Consider the following 21,353-nt stretch of genomic DNA (forward strand, 5'->3'; position numbering starts at 1 on the left):
AGAGATAAGCATCTGTTTACTGTGTTAAATTATTCCTTTGTTTATAAGTATCACAGTTAATGAGAGTCGCAACCAATGTGGGTAATTGCGAGACCTAAGGTTTACAGTTCTTTGTAGGCAGAGTTAGCAGCTTGCTACGGCTGCTGTTTTCTGCAGGAGGCGTGTTGACAGTTTAACTGGCCTTTGGGAATACACAATATTTTTGCTACCCATATCAGTTTACACACCGAATGTAATGTCTCTGCAGCTGTTGCTCCTAGCAGTCTTGCCACAGAGTAAGACCTGAATTCTGCTAGACCTCAGTTAGCCCCGTGTACTATAAGCTTATTTTATGGGCTTTTTGAATAGGCTCTTTTTCTGTCTGAAGTTCTGATGAAATAAAAACACATGAACAGTTAATCCTAGCTTTGCTTTTTAAGACCTTAGCTTAAGTAACTGGAATTTTTGGACATTTGAAAATTTACTTACTGAGTTTCTCATTTCTTTGGATTACCACCCAGATAATTACATAAAATCCTTCAGATGACAGGACAGGGAATGGGTGAGGAGATTATGCAGGTTGCAGGGAGGTAGTGATATGGAGTGGGAGTTAAGGGGCTGACTCGTGGAGGGATTTTTTAAGTGGGAGATCTGAAGCAGAGGAAGCAGGAGGGGCAATTTCTGAGGAATTCAGCATGAGGATTCCCTCCTTCCTCTCCCCCACTTCCCCCTCAATTTACTACTAAATTGTAGTATCCCTCCTCTTGATAATGCGAAAAATCCTTGTTAAATATAGAATTGACTTTCAGGTTCCCAACTAGGTTTTTTGGATGATGCTAAAGAGGCGACTGTAAGTTTCTTGTGGGCAGGGATCATTTCTACCAAATCTATTATATTGTGAGTAGAGCAGTCAGTGAACTACAGTTCCTCAATAGCTCAGATCAATCAATCAATCAGTGGTATTTTCCAAGTGCAACACAACAGACTAAGCAGGCACATTCCCTGCCCATAATGAGCTTGGAATCAAGAGGGGGAGACAGACAAATGAGAAGTTTATAATATATAATTTAAAGGTACATACAAGTGTCATGGGGAGGAGAGGGGCACCCAAAGATCATAGATCCAAGTGCATAGATGACACAGAAGAGAGAGTGAGTTGGGAAAAAAGAGGGTTTAATCCAGGAAGGCCTCTTGGAGGAGATATGACCTTAATAATGCTTTGAAGGTGGTAAGAGTTGTGGTTTGGCATATATGGAGCAGGACAAAGTTCCAGGCTAGGGGGAGGATGTAGGAAAGGGGTCAGCAGTGAGATAGATGATATCAGGACACAGTGAGTAGGCTGGCGCTACAGGAGCAAAATGTGTGAACTGGGCTATAGTAGGGGATCAGTGAGATAAGGTAGAATGGGGTAAGCTGCCGATGGCTTTAAAATTTCGGTATGATGCAGAGGTGGATGGGCAGCCATAGGAAGTCCTTGAGTGGAGAGACACAGACTGAATGTTTTTGTGGAAAAATGATCTGTGCAGCAGAGTGAAGCATGGACTGGAGTAGGAAGAGACAGGCCAGGAGGTCAGTGTGGAAGCTGGCTCATGAGTTAAAGAATGATACTCAAACCGTTTTCTTAATTATTCCTTTCTCCTTAATTACTCTTACTTCATCACCACCTAGACAGAAAAAAATGACTAATAATTAAGAGGTTTTCCATTGTACAGTTGATAATTTGCAATTTGATCCAAACAGCTAGTCCTGGAAAACAAGCCTGTTTGTGCAAGTATGGTAAATGTTTGTGGGGATGAGTATTCAAGCTTAAATCAGATTCCTTGTGTGGATGAAGGTAGAAGGAGAATTCACATCCCAGAAACCCAGAAATGGGGAGCTGAACAGTAAAGTCCATTTCTATTTGGTTTCTATTTAGGTGCCAGCACAGTTTGGTTCTGAAAATGCTAGTCCAGACTTGGCAACCATAAGCAGTGATATGTTTATTTCTATATACTCCTGTGGGCAAGCAAGTTCACTTTCAGATGTGCTATTCCCTTAGATCCTGTTTTTACATTGCATTTGTACATTACAATTGCCCTGAATCCGCTGTATCCTCCTTTCTTACTTTCCTACTCTCCTCCTCTCATTTCCCTCTCCAATGTGCTACCTACTCCCATCTCTTCCTTCCATATGGGAAGCAGCATGGCTCAGTGGAAAGAACACGGGCTTGGGAGTCAGAGGTCGTGGGTTCTATTTCTGGCTCCGCCACTTGTCAGCTGTGTGACTTTGAGCAAGTCCCTTAACTTCTCTGTGCCTGTTACCTCATCTGTAAAATGGGGATTAAGGCTGTGAGCCCCCCATGGGACAACCTGATCACCTTGTATCCTCTCCAGTGCTTAGAACAGTGCTTTGCACAAAGTAAGTGCTTAACAAATGCCATTATTATTATTATTATTACTATTCCATGCATCCCTGTAGGTTGGTCTTTACTGTTTGTTCACCCTAGTGACTTATTGACTGGGGTGGCTGGGGGATTCTTCCTGATCACACAAGTTCTGTTAGGCTGTAGCGTCAGGCTGCATCTTATCTCTTCGATCTTTTTTCTGGTTGCCCATAACTTGTTATTGGTCTGTGTTATTTCATAGGAACCTAGGTCTCTGCTGTTGCTAATTCTAATTTAGGTGGATCTGATATCCCGGCAGTGGCGGGTTTTGGTGTCCAGAGAAGGAGGCGGCAGGGGAATTTGTTTAGACTGTGAGCCCACTGTTGGGTAGGGACTGTCTCTATATGTTGCCAACTTGTACTTCCCAAGCGCTTAGTACAGTGCTCTGCACACAGTAAGCGCTCAATAAATACTATTGATTAAATACAAAAGGCTTCTTAGGACTTTTCCTTGAGGATTCTCAACTGACAGCTACTGTATAGGGAAGACCCCAGAGAATCAATTGCTACCTCCAATTCCACCCCCAAAAAAACCCCTCTCTTCGCCTTGTCCCCCATCACTGCTGCTGAGATGCCAGGGAAAGAGCAGGTCTTGTCTCCCGGGCAACGGATGGCCAGGGATTCCCTGGGGGGGCTGTGGAGTATTTTTCTCTGGAGATCAAATAAAAGCAGAGGTAAAGACAAGGTGATTCCTCTGATGCCCCTCCAGCTCTTCTCTTTTTGTTATTGTATGGCTTTTGGTGAGGATTAGAAACTGAAAATAATTCAGTTCAGTCCCCAAAGTAACCGTGGTGGCCAATCTCTGAACTTTTGGAGTTCCTGTGTCTCTAAAAATGGAGTCAGTGTCATTCTCTGCTTCTGAATCACAGTAGGGGTAGGCGTCTCCTTGAGATTTTTCCATCTCAATCAGTCATATTTAATGAGCACTTACTGTGTGCAGAGCCTGTACTAAGTTCTTGCGAGGGTACAAAACAACAGAATTAGTGGATGTGTTCCCTGCCCATGAGGAACAGCGTGGTATAGTGGGTGGAGCCAGGTCCTGGGAGCCAGAAGGACTTGGCTTCTAGTCCCAACTCCACCACTTGTCTGCTGTGGGCAAGTCATTTCACTTCTCTGTGCCTCAGTTACTCCATCTGTAAAATGGGGATTGATTGTGAGCCCCTCGTGAGACATGGATTGTGTCCCACCTGATTAGTTTGTAACTACCCCAGCAGTTAGAACAGTGCCTGGCACAAAGAAAGCTCAAAATAACTGCCATGATGATGATGATGATAATAATAATAATAATAGTATTTTTTAAGCACTTACTATGTGTGAAGCACTGTTCTAAGAGCTGTGGGGGGGGGGGAAACAAGGTGATTAGGTTGTCCCACGTGGGCTCACAGTCTTAATCCCCATTCTACAGATGAGGTAACTGAGGCACAGAGAAGTTAAGTGACTTGCCCAAAGTCACACAGCAGACAAGTGGCAGAGCTAGGATTAGAACCCATGACCTCTGACTCCCAAGCCCATAATCTTTCCACTGAGCCAAGCTGCTTCTCTAAAAAAAAAAGGAGTTTATAGTCTGCCTCAGAAGCTGCATCAAAGGCCCTTTACTTAGTGCCTCCAGCCCTGAAGCCTGGGTTCCTGCCTGCTCCAGTCCTCCTTTCCTCCTGTGGGTGTGGGAATGGGCCCCCAGAGGCTTATCTTCCATGTTTGCACCCCAGTCCCTGAAGCCTGGCTTATCCAGCACATCTTGGAAGATTTCAAAGTTGGCGCATGTGATTGGTACACATCATTCTTAACTTTCTCCATGACAGAGAGTTAGAAGTGATTTACGTTTGCTCCCGGGGGCATTGTTTGATACCTTCCGTTTGCTTGTTTGTCAGAGGCTTCTGGGTATGTGAGGGTGTGGGGGGGGGGGGAGGGAGAAACTAATGGTGGGGTGGGGGGGTGTTCTGGGAGGGGGCTGTGAACCACTATAGATGATTGGGGCTTGCCAGGCTGCCTGAGGTTCCTGCTGGACCATACCAAAATAAGCTTTTGCCCGCTCTTCAGGGCATTTAAAATGGGGCTACGACGAGAGAATACCTGGTCTGGTTGGAGTGCAAACACTAAGATGGGGAACTCTACTGTCTTCTCCTCTTAGGCCTCCAAGACCTACCTTGTGTGGTGAGATTGGGAAGGTAAACAATTGCCCCAGACTCCCTACTTGGGACAGATGGCCCAAGATCCCCTCTCTTCTTCTCAAATATTGGGATTTGTGAACAAGAGGCAGGGATAAAATAAGAGACAATGTTCTCTAGGGTGGGAGAATTTTTTTTTTTTTGGTATTTAAGTGCTTACTATGTGCCAAGCACTGTTCTAAACACTGGGGAAATTCAACCTAATATGATTGGGCACAGTCTTAATCCTCATTTAACAGATGAGGTAACTGAGGCACAGAAAAGTGAAGTGACTTGCCCAAGGTAATGCAGCAGACAAGTGGCGGAGCCCGGATTAGAACCCAGTTCCTTCTGAATCCCAGACCAGTGCTCTAACCACCAGGCCATGCTGCTTCTTTGGATAGGTGAATTATGTTCAAAATTTTATTATATTTCCATGGTGGACTTAAAGCAAATGTGACACTCAGAAGGTAGTAAGAAACCAGGTAATAAAACCATTTGCTCATGCTTGAAAGAGACAATCCGGTGGGGTGGGGGAAGTCTTCGTGGATCCAGGAGAGGAGCTGCCTCTGACCCAACCTACTGATTCCTTCTCAGTGTTTTAAATGCAGTGTCTACCATCTCGGTAGTATTGTATTCTGCCAAGCGCTTAGACCAGTGTTTTGCACAAAGTAAGCACTTGGGATTTTGTTCGGAAATTCTAAACCAAAAAGCTACACTGATTCATTACTGATAATGCATTTGCCCGTATGATAGCTCTGCATTTCATCAACTGCTATTTCTTTAATTCAGAAAATAACCTATGCAGTGTCTAACATCTCGGTTGTATTGTACTCTGCCAAGCGCTTAGACCAGTGTTTCGCACACAGTAAGCATTTGGGATTTTGCTCGGAAATTCGAAGAAACCAAAAAGGCACACTGATTCGTTACTGATAATGTATTTGCCCGTATGACAGCTCTGCATTTCATCAACTGCTATTTCTTTAATTCAGAAAATAACCTAACTGCCCATATGTGCATATGTTTAGATATATTAGCATATTTCACATAATTTCAGTACTCAACTGGTATGTGTGCTTTAAAAAATCTCTGAAACCAGTGGACAATATGACCCAGCCCAATTGCTGTTTACTTCAGTTCCTCAAAAAGTACTGTTGACTTTCACCTTATAGTTTTAATATGTGAGCTCTAGTTTTATTTTTGCCTTCCTAAGGTTTTTCTCCTGTTGTGGTTAGTATACCCATATTCTTCAGATTGAATTTCTGCCGAAAGATTTCTTGTATTTTTGTGGACATTTTCTGTTCTTGATACAGACTGAACCGGATTGATGTGACCTCCTGGCCTGTGGGTCTTGTTTTGAGGATACTGAAAAATTTGGATCTCATACAGCTCTCCATTTCACATTGATAATATCATTAATTTGACCAGTCAATTTTTTGTTTTGTAGCTAAGTAAAATATGGCAAGGTGCTGTCCTCTTTTTTTTTCTCCATTCCATCTTTCACCTCATTTCTCCCAACACCTTGTCTTTCATAATTCTGTTCATGAGCTTAATCAGGTGAGGTGATTATCCTCATTTAACGTAACAGAATCAGAATTTAGGATATTAGTATGCTTAAAGTGGGGGAATTTTTGGAAATGACATTAAGGATTCTCCCTACAAATAATCAGACAGTGTATAACTCTTCCCTTCTCCAAAGCCTTATTAAAATCCTGTATCCTCCAGAGAAGACTTTTAGGACTAGTCTCTCATTTTCCCACCCTATTCTTCCTCCCTTATGTGTTACTTATGCACTTAGGTCTGAACCTCCTAAGTAATCATTATAATTATTATGGTATTTGTTAAGCCCTTACTATGTGCCAAGCACTGTTCTAAGCACTGGGGTAGATACAGGGTAACCAGGTTGTCCTAAATGGGGATCACACTTTAAATCCCCATTTTATAGATTAGGTAACTGAGATTCAGAGAAGTTAAGTGACTTGCCCAAGGTCACACAGCAGGCAAGTGGTGGAGGAAGGATTAGAACCCACATCCTCTGACTCCCAAGCCCATGCTCTTTCCACTAAGCTATGCTGCTTCTCTAAGTAGGTTTGATACTCATCCTACCCTTAGCCCCACAGCACTTATGTACATATCCTTATACTCCACTTCTTCCTCCATCTGTAATTTAAAGTCTGTTTTCCGCCTGTAGATTGTAATCTGCTTGAAAGCAGATATCTTTTCTTCCACTTTATTATGCTCTCCCAAGTTCTTAGTACAGTACCCTCTGTGGAGTTAGTGTTCAGTAAATACCACTGGTTGATTACTTACTTGATAAAGCCACAACAGTTTTATTGCTAGGTACATGAACACTAAAAACTTTATGTAGGCTTTCCTTGGCTGCTTATTAAAACTTGTCTAGTGGTCTTCCTTGCCCCATTGGGATGTGTTGGATTACAGTTCAGCAGAAATTTCTGCTCTCTGTGTGAACCCTTTATCCCTCTTTCTTCTGCCCCTTCATCCCATTGAAACGTCTCCTCCACATCTGTATCAAGCCTGATACTCATCATCATCATCATCATCAATCGTATTTATTGAGCACTTACTATGTGCAGAGCACTGTACTAAGCGCTTGGGAAGTACAAATTGGCAACACATAGAGACAGTCCCTACCCAACAGTGGGCTCACAGTCTCAATTAGGTAAGAATGATGTAACAAAGAGCAGTTGTGACTTTTTTTGGTGTTTCAGATTAAACGGAAACTCCACAGAATTTACTTCTAATAAGTGACCTAAAAATGTAATTTAGTGTCCCTACTTTAACTTAAAACAGACATCTTTGAACATTTTAAATCCACCCCCACCTTGCTGAATGTTTTGTTTGAATTTATTTCCTGATTATGTTTTCTTACACAGTGTGATTCACTGCCCAGCCTCTCTTCCCCGAAGTAGGAGTAATTTAAACACAATATGAAAGTTTCCAACACAGTGTTTTCATTCACCAATAGATATAAATCAGCATATAGAGTAGGGGCTGGTACTTTATTGATGCTACCCTACTTGACCCTGGAACTGAGTTTTGCTAAGACCCTGGAAAGCGATCGCATTGGAGAGTCTGGGGTACCATAAGGACCTATATATTTTTCAGGGCAGTCAGAGGTAGATGCTCTAATGACCAGCATGTTTGGTCCAATATTATTGTTATAAACAGATTATAAGAAATGTTTTCTGTTGGATGAGTAGGTATGACTCCTGCAAAATTAAGTTTGAATTTTGTTGGAGGAAGCATGTATCTTGAAAGAGTCTACATGAAAATCTGTTCTTAGATCAGCTTGTATTAGCTTCTATAACTATAGCAATAAAGTTCCTCTGCCCTTAGGGAGGGAGCAGAATTACAATTATGATGGTATCTATGGTTCTGAACATTTGCCAGCAGAAGTAATTGTTTTATGAACTTTGGATTTGTGTATGGATTTTTGAAGGGCTGTAGTTTACAGTATTGAAAGCTTTCAATCAGAGAATGTTTCCTGAGTGCCCCCGTTCTAATGGTAGAGTTATAGAGTGAGAACAGTTGGGTGAGAAGAATTTGGATGAAAAGAACAGAGAAGGGAAGGAGGAACAGGAAGAGTGTGAAACTTGTTAATACAGATGGTGAGGTGATGGTCTCCCTTGTCATGTCACTGCAGATCCTGTCATGCTGAGTGGGAAGAGTGATTGAGTGGGGACTGTGAAGATAGCTTTGGCTGTGCTCAAACTCTATCTAATCAACTGCAAAGCACTTCTGCCCTTTAGTCAAAATCCATCTCAGAGCACCGTTCTTAAATGACAGTATTAAATATAGCCTAGAAGGAGCTGGCAGATTTTGCATATTTGTCTTCTTAATGCTGCTTTATGTGATGGGAGGTTTGTGGTGGAACGAATTTACTAAGGTTCCACGGGGAGTTAAGTAGTGATGTCTTTGAGCAGGAGGTTGGGGTGTTTTTGCATGTCTAATTGCCCTTAGGGATTTCAGTGTAGATTCATGATGTACAGAAATATGAAACCTAGTTCTGTACTTGGAAGATTTCCATAGGATGAGAGAAGAATTGTTTTGAGTGATCCAAGTTGTACAAATAAATGGGGAGTGGGCAAGCTGAACAAAGGTATATGTATATAGAAGTTTAAAGAAAGGATTTTACACAGGGAACTATTTAAAGAAAAGATGGCCCAGAGGGAAAGGGTCACCTCTTAAATTCTAATTACTTGAGAAAAGTAAAATAGACTATACAGAATGTTTACCTGAGCCCTGGAGAGAAATGGACCTGGCTCATATAACCTAACAGATATTTTCTACATCTAATTTCTATTGCTTGGTGAAATGTATGCTTCTGCGTGATTCTGGTTCTAGTTTGCATACCATTGATTTGCATACCAGCAAGAATTTTACACAAGGTTTTGAGATATTTTCTTGTATTATCTATTGGTCAGATCTGCTACCACCTAAAAGGTACCCTGACCATTCAAGAAAGACTTAGACTTATATTTGAGCCCTAACCTCATACAGGCAGGCTTTGAATTTATGGCACAGTTGGTCTCTGAACACAAAAGTCTGAAATCAAAGCATTGCACATTAGAACCAATTTTTATATAGGAACAATGTTAGGGAGAGGGTTTAGTTCCCAAATTATCCATAATCATCGCATTTAATCAGTTTTGGTGATTTAATATCACTCCACCAATGCATCTGTATTGAGTCAGAGAGCTGCACAGTAGGATAGCCAACTTTTACTCTGTCTGAAGTTAAATGGTGTCGACTCTTCCTGGTGGCTCTTCCTGGCCATCAATCATCAATCAATCATATTTCTCAAGCACTTACTGTGTATAGCGAACTGGGAACACTTCGGTAGACATGATCCCTGCTCACAACAAGCATACAGCCTAGACAGGGACACGTTAATATAGGTAAGTTATGGACACAGACCTAAGCACTTTGGGGCTGAGGGAGGGGTGACTAAAGGGCGCAAACCTACTCACTCCCTCATCTTGCCTCTGTCCTCTCCTTCCATTGCAATGCCATCTTAAAACATATGCTCCCTTCTCTTCCTCCCAATCGTCTCTCCGTGGATTCCCCATCCACTCTATACATCCAGTGAATTACTGTACTGCTGTTAGCTAGTGTCATACAGTAGGTTACTAATGTAAAGTTGGAAGGATAGAAATGGCAGTGCTGCCCATGATAATTCAAACAATTATAAATTGGACTACCTGAAAAAACACAAATGTGTCAATATAGTAATAGTCCAGAAGTGTGTTGTTCTTTTTAAATGGTATTTAAGCATTTACTCCGTGCCAGATATTGTAGTAAGTGCTGGCATAGATACAAGCTACTCGGGTTGTACACAGTCCATGTCCCACGTGGGGCTCACAGTATTAATCCTCATTTACACATGAGCTAACTGAGGTACAGAGAAGTGAAGTGACTTGCCCAAGGTCCTGCAACAGACAAGTGGCGGAGCCTGGCTTAAGACCTTAGGTCCTCTGACTCCCAGGCCTGTTTTATTTCCCATAAACCATGCTGCTTGTCTTTACGTGATAATCTTGCAAATTTATGAAATAAAGTTTGCTAAACTCTGATAAAATGAAATGAAAGGGACTATTATTGCTCTTTCGTTAGTCCAGAATACCAGTATTGGGAAACCTAAATTACCAAGTTCTTCCACTGACTGTGGGTTCTTTACTTGACCTGCCAAAACCTCAGTTTATTCATCTCTCTAATGAAATCTTAATAATGTATTAATTTGAAAAGTCATTGCCAGAGATGTCAGTAGGATTTATAATTATGCAAATTTAATGCAGTCAAAAATCATGATAATTCTGAAAAAATTTTCCATGATCACTGTTTTGTTCCTTCTGTTCATAAGGATAAGCTTTAAATGAGACACATTACAGACATGACTATAACACTCTTTTCTTTCCCTTCTAATAGGTGGTTAAATCCTTTATTTAGTACTGGCCATAAACGGAAATTGGAAGAAGATGATATGTATTCAGTACTTCCCGAAGATCGCTCGAAGACCCTTGGGGAGGAGTTGCAAGGGTAAGAAAGGTTTACAGAGGAAAAAAAAGTTTTTGTTTGTGTGTGTGTATTTGTGTATTTGTATAAAGTCTGCATGTGTGTGGGGTGTGTGTTTATATGTATACACAGGAGTTTGGTGGGTTGGGTTGGGTGGGAGAGCACAGACCTCTGCTACCTGACTGCTGTTGGCCTTTGGCAAGGCACATGTCAGCTGTGTGACCTTGGGCAAATCACTTCACTTTTCTGTGCCTCAGTTCCTACATCTGTAAAATGGGGATTAAGACTGTGAGCTTCATATGGGACACGGCCTGAGTCCAACCCGATTACCTTGTATCTACTCGAGTGCTTAGAACAGTGCTTAACAAATACCATAATAATTATTAATATTATTATTATTCTCTGGGCTTTCTAGTGGGCATTCAATACCTTGTTCTCCCTCCTCGTTAGACTGTGAGACTCATGTTGGATGGGGACTGTATCTACCCCAGCGCTTAGTACAGTGCTTTACTCATAATAAGAGCTTAACAAATACCAGTATTATTACTAGGTTTTAGCTGTTCTGGCATTGAAAGACCTTACATGTTCAGAGGAGACTCTGGAACCCAGCTCTAGGTATACATTACCATTTTTTTCCTCCCTAAATTCCAGGCCTTTTCTACAACTTGATACTTTTGCCTGTAAGACCTCAGCTTCCATAGATGGTATTAGTGTACAAAAAGTTTCAGTTAATGGAAAATATTGATTTTTAAAAATGTTTGAGAGGTGGCAAGGCCTAGTAGGCCCTGGGTTCTAATTCTGCCTCTGCCACTTACCTGATGTGTGACCTCTGGCTCTGCCCCTTACCTGCTGTCACTTAGGCAAGTCACTTAACTTTCCTGCACCTCTGTTTCCTCATCTGCAAAATGAGGATTCAATATCTGTTTTCCTTTGTACTTAAACTGTGAGCCCCATGTGGGACTTGATTATCTTGCATTTACCTGAGCACTTAGTACGGTTATTGACACTCAATAAGTGCTTAACAAGTACCATTGTTGTTATTGTTATCATTTGGCTTTATGATGCTAGTTATTAATTTTTTGTGTTTTGACTTTATTTTTTTTAGCATGAGAAAGGAATATGTTGCAGTGAGCAGGGCTATTATTCACCAGATGTATTATTCACTACTTCCTAGGATGCCTAGCACATTAAAAATACATTTCAGAATTCACGCCGCTAATTATTCCCATTCCTCATCCCTTCTTCTCTTTGTGTCATTGAACCCCTTCTTATAGTTTTTGTTTTTCCTTGTAGGTACTGGGATAAAGAAATTTTAAGAGCTAAAAATGAAGCACGAAAGCCATCTTTAACAAAGGCAATCATAAGGTGTTACTGGAAATCCTATTTAGTTTTGGGAGTTTTTACACTGATTGAGGTAATGATCGATGTCAGACTACATATAAAAAAGCTTGGATTCTCTTCTACCACGTTTCACACTTTTTGTGGTGTGTTCTGTCATGCTGTTCAGATTTCTGGATAAACTGGTTCAGGTGGCATCAATCCAATTCTGAGTGTTGCTTCCATGATTCCCCTTGACCTTAGTCCATCCTTTCTTCCACTTCTTCTTCATCCCTTTCTCCCTCTTCCTCTCATTCTGAAAAGAATCCCAGGCCCTCCTGGGCTTATTCTGTCTTGGGCTCAAAGCCTCCATCCATCTTCAACCTTCACAACATTACTAAAATCCACCTTTCCTTTCTATCCAAACTGCCATCATGTTAATCCAAGCACTTCTGTCCCACCTTGATTACTGTATCAGCCTCTTTGCTGATTTCCCTGCCTCCTGTCTCTCCCTCACTCCAGTCCGTACTTCACACTGATGCCTGGATCATCTTTCTACAAAAAAGCTCAGGCCATGTTGCCCCACTCCTCAAGAACCCTTAATGGTTGCTCATCCACCTCCACATCAAGCAGTAACCCTTTACCGTCAGCTTTAAAACACTCAGTTACCTTGCCTAATCCTACCTCACCTTGCTGCTTTCCTTCTACAACCCAGCCCGCACACTTTGCTCCTCTGCTGCCAACCTCCTCAGTGTATGTCGATCTTGTCTATTGCACCTCTACCTCTCACCCACCTCCTGCTTTGGTCTTGGAACACCTTCCCTCTTCACATCTGATCAACAGTTACCCTCCCCACATTCAAAGCCTTGCTGAAGGCACATCTCCTCCAAGAGACCTTCCCTGATTAAGCCTTCACTTCTCTTCTCCCACTCCCTTCTGCATCACCCTTATTTGCTCCCTTTATTCAGCTCCAAAAGCACTTATGTACATATCTGTAATTTATTCAATTAATGTCTGTTTCCCCTTCTAGACTGTAAGCTAGTTGTGGGCAGGGAATGTGTTAACCAACTGCGTTATATTGCTCTATGGTCACCCAAGTGCTTAGTATAGTGCTCTGCACACGGTAAGCATTCAATAAATTCATTTATTCAGTTGTATCTATTGAGCGTTTACTGTGTGCAGAGCCCTGTATTAAGTGCTTGAAAAGTACAATTCAGGAATAGAGACAATCCCTGTCCACAAAGGGATGATTGAAAACAAAGGTGATGCATTTACTGGATTGCATGAAGATTATTATTGAGATTGTTCAGTTTAAGGACGAGATGGATAGAGACAGACTTAGAAACTGAATTGAGGGAATGAAATGATTTCATGAAAAGGACACTGACCAGTTTGTCTCCATGTCCACAGGGGAAGCAATAGGAAATGGGATTAAAACAAGAGAGATTTAATTGAACATAAAGGAGAAACATTTATCTGTTGGAATAATTAAAAACTGGAACAGGCAACTGAAGGAGTTTGAGGAGTCTCTATCCCTGAAGACCTTTAAGGATAGAATATAATCACCTGTGTGGAATAGTGCAGTTGTTCATTTGCTACATCCAAGATGAAAGCTAGTTGTTAATGGTTCAGCATGATACACTGCAATCAAGAAAGGAGTAATAGGTTATAAGCTCCTTGTGGGTAGGGACTGTGTCTACTTACTCTTGTAATGCAAGACTGCTTACAGTAAGCACTTAGTAAATACCATCGATTGAGTGCCTCTCCTTGAGTTGATTGGAGGCAAGAAGGTAAAAGCAGCTCTTAGCAACCTGAAGGGCAAACATGACAGTGCAATGAGGGATAGCCCTTGTGTATGCCAAATGTGCGTATATGTGCATCCACACACCATTAGTGATATCTTCTTTGAGTGCAAAGGGAAGTGATGTGGTCATACCATGGGTTTTAGCCACCACACAATACATGTAACCTGATTTAAACTCTTACTGCATGTTACAGCTACCCCTTGATGCCGATGAGCTGGGGATACAGCTGTTTTGTTTGACTCCATTAGTTTAGCAATCATTGCAAGATTCCTAAATAGATGAAGAATCATCCATGAGCATGGGCCTGATAGAAGAACCTGGGTTCTAATCCCAGCTCTGCCGCTTGTCTGCTGTGTGATCTTGGGCAATTCACTTAGCTTCCCTGTGCTTCATTTACTTCACCTGTAAAATGGGGATTAAGACTTTGAGCTCCATGTGGAACATGGACTATGTCCAACATGATTAGCTTGTTTCATAATAATACTAATAATAATTATGATATTAAGCTCTTACTATGTGCCAGGCACTGTACTAAGCCCTGGGGTGGTTACAAGAAAATTGGGTTGGACATAGTCCCTGTTCTATATAAGGCTCGCAGTTTTAATCTCTATTCTATAGACGAGGTAGCTGAGACACAAAGAAGTGACTTGCCCAAGGCCATACAGCAGACAAGTGGCAGAGCCGGCATTAGAACCCATGATCTTCTGTCAGGCCCATGCTATATCCACTACTCCATGTTGTTTCTACCCCAGCACTTAGTGCCTGGCACATAGTGCTTAACAAATACCATTAAAATAAAAAGTCATGGTCTCCCCACCTCCAGATAAAATTTGGGTATTCAGTCAATAAATGATTGAAAGTGATCATGACTTGAGGAATTCAGAGGTGTTCAGAAAGCACTGGCTTGCTATCAGGTACTTTGTAAACTCAAAAAGAAGGTTGTTGACTGATCTAAATTCCTCTAGACTGTGAGGTCATTGTGGGTAAGGAATGTGTAAGGAATGTTTATTTTTGTATTGTACTCTCCCAAGTGCTTAGTACAGTGGATGGATATTTCACCAAAGTTGAAATACCATTAATACATCTAAGAGAACAAACTTCTACTTTGGCAGTTCTGCAAGATTCGTAATCGTCCGGCAACTCATTCAGTGCTGTGACATGCTTTGAAATACTTTAATAAAGACTAAACAGGCAGTGGTGTAGTAATGAGCAGAGCACATTGTCTAATGCTGAAAATGCATCCCAAAGTTTACTGGCAGTGGAGGGCTTTATTCTTTATTCTGGATATAAGGGTAAACTTGGATCAAGGCATCTATTTAATGTAGTTCCTGATTGAAAAATAAAGATTCTGTTTACAAAACGACTATGTCTATACAATTGTTCTCTTTTCTTTTTTCTTTAGGAGAGCACCAAAATAGCTCAGCCACTCTTTTTGGGGAAAGTCATTAGTTATTTTGAAAAGTATGAACCCCCTGATCCTGAAGCCCTGGGTTGGGCCTATGGCTATACTGCTGCTTTGACCGGTTCTACACTCATCTTGGCACTGCTACACCACTTATACTTTTATCATGTACAGTGTGCTGGAATGAAACTGAGAGTGGCCATGTGTCATATGATTTATCGGAAGGTAAGTGGCCTTTCATTCTAAAATGCATTTTAGTCATTTAGCCACAGAGAATCTTTAAATTGATTTTTTGGTGTGTGTGTGTGTGTGTGTGTGTGTGTGTGTGTGTGTGTGAATTTTGCACCCCTCTTCCATACTACTTTTGGTGACAATTTTGCTTTCATCACTGTCTGCTTAAATATTGTGCTTTGTATAAATATAAAGCCATGTGTAAGGATTTAAATGTCACTTTTAAACACAGCTGCCCCGCCCTTAAAGAGACTATCTCTATAGCTTGAATAATATTTAATCTTGGAGGAATGAAACCACGTTTGTGAAAGATGAGCATTATTTTTGAGCAATTTCTTTTCTAAAAACACCTAATTTTAATCTATCATTCTTCCAATTTAAAGTGGAAAAACTAAAGTGGGGGTTGTGAATACTCAAATAAAAGTGGTAGTTATTCCTGTTTGGGGATCTGATAGCCTGAGGATACCTGGTATGGATACAGGAAGCAGGTAAAAGAGAAATCTCTTCAGGGTTTGTGAGCCCATGATGGCACTCTGAGTAAATCACCAGCCAATTAAACCGTCCCTTTAACCATTGTTTATTAGCTAATACCCATAAGGAATGAAATAAAAGAACAAAATCAGAGGCAGCTCTGCACCAGATATCATGAATTCCAGGCAAAGACTCTTTCTTCATCTACCCAAAGCCCTTGTTGAGCTAACAGCACCAGACCTGAGCTGTCAGAGATGAGAGAGAAGACAGCCCTTTTCTCCAAGATGTTGTGGCTTTTGGTTGCTTTTTTTTTGCCCTTCCACCAGCTGCCTGGGACCTACATTTAGAACAGGATGAACCCATGTGTGCGGTCCCTGGGGTATCGAGCCCTCCATTGACTCGGTGACAGGCCAGTGAGTTTGGACTTTGACTGGCATTGAATCAAACCCATTTGGGTTTGGATGGGAGTGGGTGAAACCCTTTCCCTCTGTCTCCTCCCTCTCCCCCTCAACTTCTGCCTGTTCCTAAGAGTTTTTAGGCTGATTAGGGTGAGATGCAGGGAGGAGAAAGGATGAAAACTAGGATGGGCATGTGTGATTGTCCCCACTCTGCACAAGTGGTCTGTGGTTGTGGGATGTCAATCTCCAGCATTACGTAGCATCATGTAAAGTTAGCAGTCAAGCCCATCAGGCTTGGCCTTAATTGGGGTGATCCTCTAGTGTTTTCCAGCCCCTCATTTCCAGGATGGGCCCCAGGGGCTTCTGTCCTGAATCAGCTCAGGACTCATTTAGGGGAAAGTACTTCCACATGTGTCTTTTAGACTGTGAGCCCACTGTTGGGTAGGGACTGTCTCTATATGTTGCCAACTTGTACTTCCCAAGCACTTAGTACAGTGCTCTGCACACAGTAAGCGCTCAATAAATATGATTGATTGATGTGTGCAGTTTGACCTATAGAGCTAGCAGATCCTAGGGAAACTGTCTGCGTGGACTTGGTGCCCTGGAGGAGTCTGGGCTTCTCTAGCCTCACTTCTAGTCTGGCTCACTGTTTGAAAACCACTTTTCATTTTATTTTTATTTTTTATGGCATTTATTAAGCACTTAAGTGCCAGGCACTATACCAAGCACAGGGGTAGATACAGCCTAATCAACTTGGACAAAGTCCATGCCCCACATGGAGCTCAGAACCTGAATCCCCATTTTACGGATATGGTAACTGAAAAATTAAGTGACTTGACCAAGTTCACACAACAGACATGTGGCAGAGCCATGCTGCTTCCTGGGCCTTTCCATGCTTTCTGTGCCCGATGCTGGGGTGACCTATATTGGATCTGAGGTGGGACAGGCACTGGTGTAAACAAGGCTCTAAGACAAAGGTAAGACAGAGGGAGCGCAGACCCACTTCCTGTTTGGTTGCAATTCATTGTGGTCTGTTTGGTGCTCTGGCAGCCAGAATGTGTGGGAGAGGACTTGAGCCCCAGTTTTCCAACTTGTTTTCTGTGTTGAAATTGAGGCTGGACTCCGTGTTTCCCCAGCCTGTTATTGTCCAAGGTCACACAGCAGGCAAGTGGCGAAGCAGGATTAAAACCCAGCATCTCGGATTCCCTGGCCTGTGCTCATGCCATCAGACCACAGTGCTTCTTCACTACTTGGAGAAAATGTTTACAGAATTCGTAAAAATATGGTGGCCTTACGCAATTCCTCGTCGAATTAGCTGCAAACAATCTGCTGGCTTTGATAACAGGAAGTCTCTGGAGAATAGTTTGTAACTGTGACTATTCTCAAAGGCCAATTATCCCAACATTTTGTAGTGTTGACTGGTTGTGTGGTTTCTTCCAAGTAATGAAAACCCTTGCTTTGAGGGGAACTGTAAAAGCCAAATCCGTTTTTTTTTAACATTTACAGATCAGATATGTGCATGGAATGAAGAAATAGGAAAGATCCTTTTTTAAAAATTGGATTCACTTCAGGCAGGTGTGCCATTTGAATGTTAGAAATTTTGCATTAGTGAGGTGTTGTGTTACGAAAACTGGCCGAGAGCAAATGTAAAAGTGAAACTGAGCAATTATATTTTTTTTCTCTACCAGAGTGGAAGGGTAAGAGATTAACTCTCTCCTCAAAAAATATGGTTTCTCTGTGTTTGAAAGTGCCTGGATACACACCTAGAGATGTGTAATTTTTTTTAATGTTAAAGACAACATTGATAGTGTTATGTTTGCTATGAACTAGTATGACAGAAAGTCCTTGCACTTAGTATATTTGTAGTCTGTTCTCAGCTTTGTGGCTTTAAATATAGTAAGCTCCTTGAGGACAGGACTCTTGTCTACTTACTCTATTGTATTTTACTCTCCTAAGTGCTTAGCTCAGTGTCATGCAACCTGTAAGCACTCAGTTAATATTATTGATTGATCAATTAGAACTTTCAAGGAGTGTGGGTGTGTAGAGAGGGAGGATGGTTACCTCTTATGTGGTTCTGTCTTTTTTTCACGGACCATACTCTGTGTTTACTCAAGAAGCGCCTTCACATTTTGATGTTTGCGCTCCATCTTACTCTTTTTCTCTGGCTGCTGCTATTTTCCAGCCACTGAAGACTATCTTGCAGTACTTGAAACTTGGTGTCAACACATCATTATAAAGTTTCTACTATCCTCTCTGCCATAGCACTATACCACAGATCAGCTGCTTAGATATCTTCCTGTCATTCATTCATTCAATCGTATTTATTGAGCACTTCCTGTGTGCAGAACACTGTACTAAGCACTTGGAAAGTATAATTCAGCAACCAATAGAGGCAATCCCTGCCCATAAACATCCCTGCCCCTAATGGGCTCCTAGTCTAGAAGGGGGAGACAGGAATCAAAAGAGGTAAATAGGCATCAATATAAATAAGTAGAATTATAGATATATACACATTATTAATTTAAATAGAGCACAAATATGTACACAAGTGCTGTGAGGGGGTAGGGGAGTCAAGTAAATGGAGCGAATCTGGGCGATGGGGGGGGAACAGAGGAAAAGGGGGGCTTAGTCTGGGAAAGGCTTGTAATCTAAGCCATGTACATCTTCAGCCTAGCCTAAGTTATTTTCTAGAGTCAATATATATGATCTGGCTCTATTTTAGGACTGTGTTATTAATGACTAAGGCTTAAATTAAATTTTACTTAAAACCGGATATAATTTTTGAAGCAAATCCAAGTCTCAACCAAATGGTAGTTGTAGTAGCAGTAGTAAGTAGTAAGAGTATCTAGTGCCATGGGCACAAAACACTGCTGAGGTTCTGGGAAAGAAATACATCGATGAGATATAGACGCTGTCCTCGCCTCAAGGCACTCACAATCTATAACTAGGTAGAGAGGGTGTTGACAACACACATGTAAGGGAAAGGGAACAAAGATACAGAATGCATAGACAATGAAAAACAGAGAGAAGCAGCTGGGGTTCGAGCTCCTCACAGTTCAGATGAACAGTCACGACTGTGGCCGCGCTAGTGACCATCTCAATGTTCTAAAAATTGGCAAGGAGGTACTACTGCCTTTGGTTGAGTCCTTCAGGTGGAAGAGGGAACCATGGGAACCCCAGTGTCCCTGGGAGGGCCAGCATCCTGCCCAGCATCCTGCTCGTGTGGCTGAGCCCATGGGAACTGGAGCAGCAGGGAGAGTGATGGAACAGTTCCTATGGCTGCAGATGCTTGAGTCCTTCCCCTCAGGAGCCATGGGGACGCGGTGCCCCGGGGGCCAGGAAAACAAGCATGTCTTAACGTAGACCTGACCCTCCTCAGTGCTGTTTATGTTCTTTAGTCTAAAGCTTGATGATCTGTCGTCATCGCATCCTGTCAGCTAGTCTGAGTGTGTTAATTTTCTTGTTGGGATTTTCTGTTTCCTTATTTACAGGTGTACTGTTTGACAGCATCTGCCAAGTTGACAGCCTTCAGTATGTTATCTCCCTTAAAGATCTTTGAACTTCATAATGGGTTTTCTTGTTACAAGCTGCTACTTATCTGTAACCTCAGCTTCTTCAGGCTGTTTCATAGGCCACTGTCCATATTAAATTTGTAAAGTGATCTATAATCTTTTCAAAAACTGCTGTCTTGTGTGAGTGTCTCTGTTACCAGTGTACAGAATTTCTGGGAGTTGTTTGCTTCACCAGCTTGTTCGTTCTGTTGATCCACGACTTATTTTCTGTCATTTTAATGCCATAGCCACAGAGTTTAGTTTGCTGTGTGTGATATTCCTTTGATTACTTGATGTATTCAATTTCTCCCTATATTTTGACAATTAGACTATGTATTCGTCCTATTTACAACAGCAGCAGATTGTTTTTAGTGCTTGGGGAGACAGTGTGCTTCCTTTCTCTGCTAGTTTTGTACTGTAAATATTTCCTACTGATTTATATTGAGGAGTCCTTTTCCGTTTGAGCTCATTCTTTGTTTTTAAGAGCAGTCTCCACCTTCGTCATACTGCTTTCATGTTCGTGCCTAGGACGGCTTTTTGAGTTTTGATTTTTGATCTGTTTCTTCCTTGGGCCTTGACTGGAATGCCAGGAAGTTAAGTGGAGGATTTTAAACATCTGAACGAAGAAAATGATGCAGGGTGATAACTGAGACTTCATTGATTTGCTGAACCTCAGAGCCGAGCTCTGTGGCAGAATTAATATTTTCATTCAATCGTATTTTTTGAGCGCTTACTGTGTGCAGAGCACTGTACTAAGCGCTTGAGAAGTACAAGTTGGTAACATATAGAGACGGTCCCTACCCAACAGTGGGCTCACAGTCTAGAAGGGGGAGACAGAGAACAAAACATATTAACAAAATAATATTTCTAAGTCTGGTGCAGTGGTTAAAGTTAAAAAAAAAAATAGCAGTAACTGGAAAACTGGTGATCTTTACTGCTGCTCCAGAACTCTCTGTGGGGATGGGGATATGGTAGATATGAACAAGCTAAGAGAATGGCCACTGAAGAAGATGCAAGCATTGCAGTTTAGGGCCTCACGTTGGAGTAAAGTAGAAGCAGGTCTGCAGCTGCCGGTGACCAAAGAGACAACAGACCGCGGGGTAGAACTGAGATCACACCTCCTCCAAGAAGCCCTTCCCGATTAAGCCCCCTTCCTACTCCCTCTCCCTACTGCATTGTCTGTGCACTTGGATTCCTACCCAGAGAACATTTGTTATTCACCCCACCTTCAGCCCCAAGGCGCTTATATGTGTGTGTGTGTGTGTGTGTGTGTGTGTGTATATATATATATATATAATCTGTAAATTATTTATTTTAATGTCTGTCCCCCCTTCTAGACTGTAAGCTCATTGTGGGTGGGCGGTGTGTTTACCAACTCTCTCTTATTGTACTTTTCCAAGTGCGTAGTATAGTGTTCTGCACACAGTAATCGCTCAGTAAGTACCATTGATTGAGCTGGGGGTCAGTGTCCCTAACAATCAGGTTTCACTTAAATCAGGGCACCAGTCTCTACCCACCGCTGTTCTCTCTGCTCCCCTCCACCCGCAATCCCCACCTCTCATTAATTAGTTCATTCATTCAGTTCATTCAATCATATTTATTAA

The 21,353-nt window shown here is 41.8% G+C and overlaps 1 protein-coding gene across 3 annotated transcripts in view; it reads left to right on the forward strand.

Annotated features, from left to right (window-relative positions):
- The window catches only part of ABCC4 (ATP binding cassette subfamily C member 4), a 228,512-nt gene that overhangs the window by 26,351 nt on the left and 180,808 nt on the right, over positions 1–21,353 (forward strand). For all 3 annotated transcript variants that reach the window (XM_038759284.1, XM_038759286.1, XM_038759287.1), the window contains exons 2-4: positions 10,488–10,598; positions 11,868–11,988; positions 15,099–15,323. In XM_038759284.1, the coding sequence (XP_038615212.1) occupies positions 10,488–10,598; positions 11,868–11,988; positions 15,099–15,323 (457 nt within the window). The remainder of the gene's footprint in view (positions 1–10,487; positions 10,599–11,867; positions 11,989–15,098; positions 15,324–21,353) is intronic.

The sequence above is a fragment of the Tachyglossus aculeatus genome, chromosome 17 (assembly GCF_015852505.1).
Source record: "Tachyglossus aculeatus isolate mTacAcu1 chromosome 17, mTacAcu1.pri, whole genome shotgun sequence".
NCBI classification, from domain to species: domain Eukaryota; kingdom Metazoa; phylum Chordata; class Mammalia; order Monotremata; family Tachyglossidae; genus Tachyglossus; species Tachyglossus aculeatus.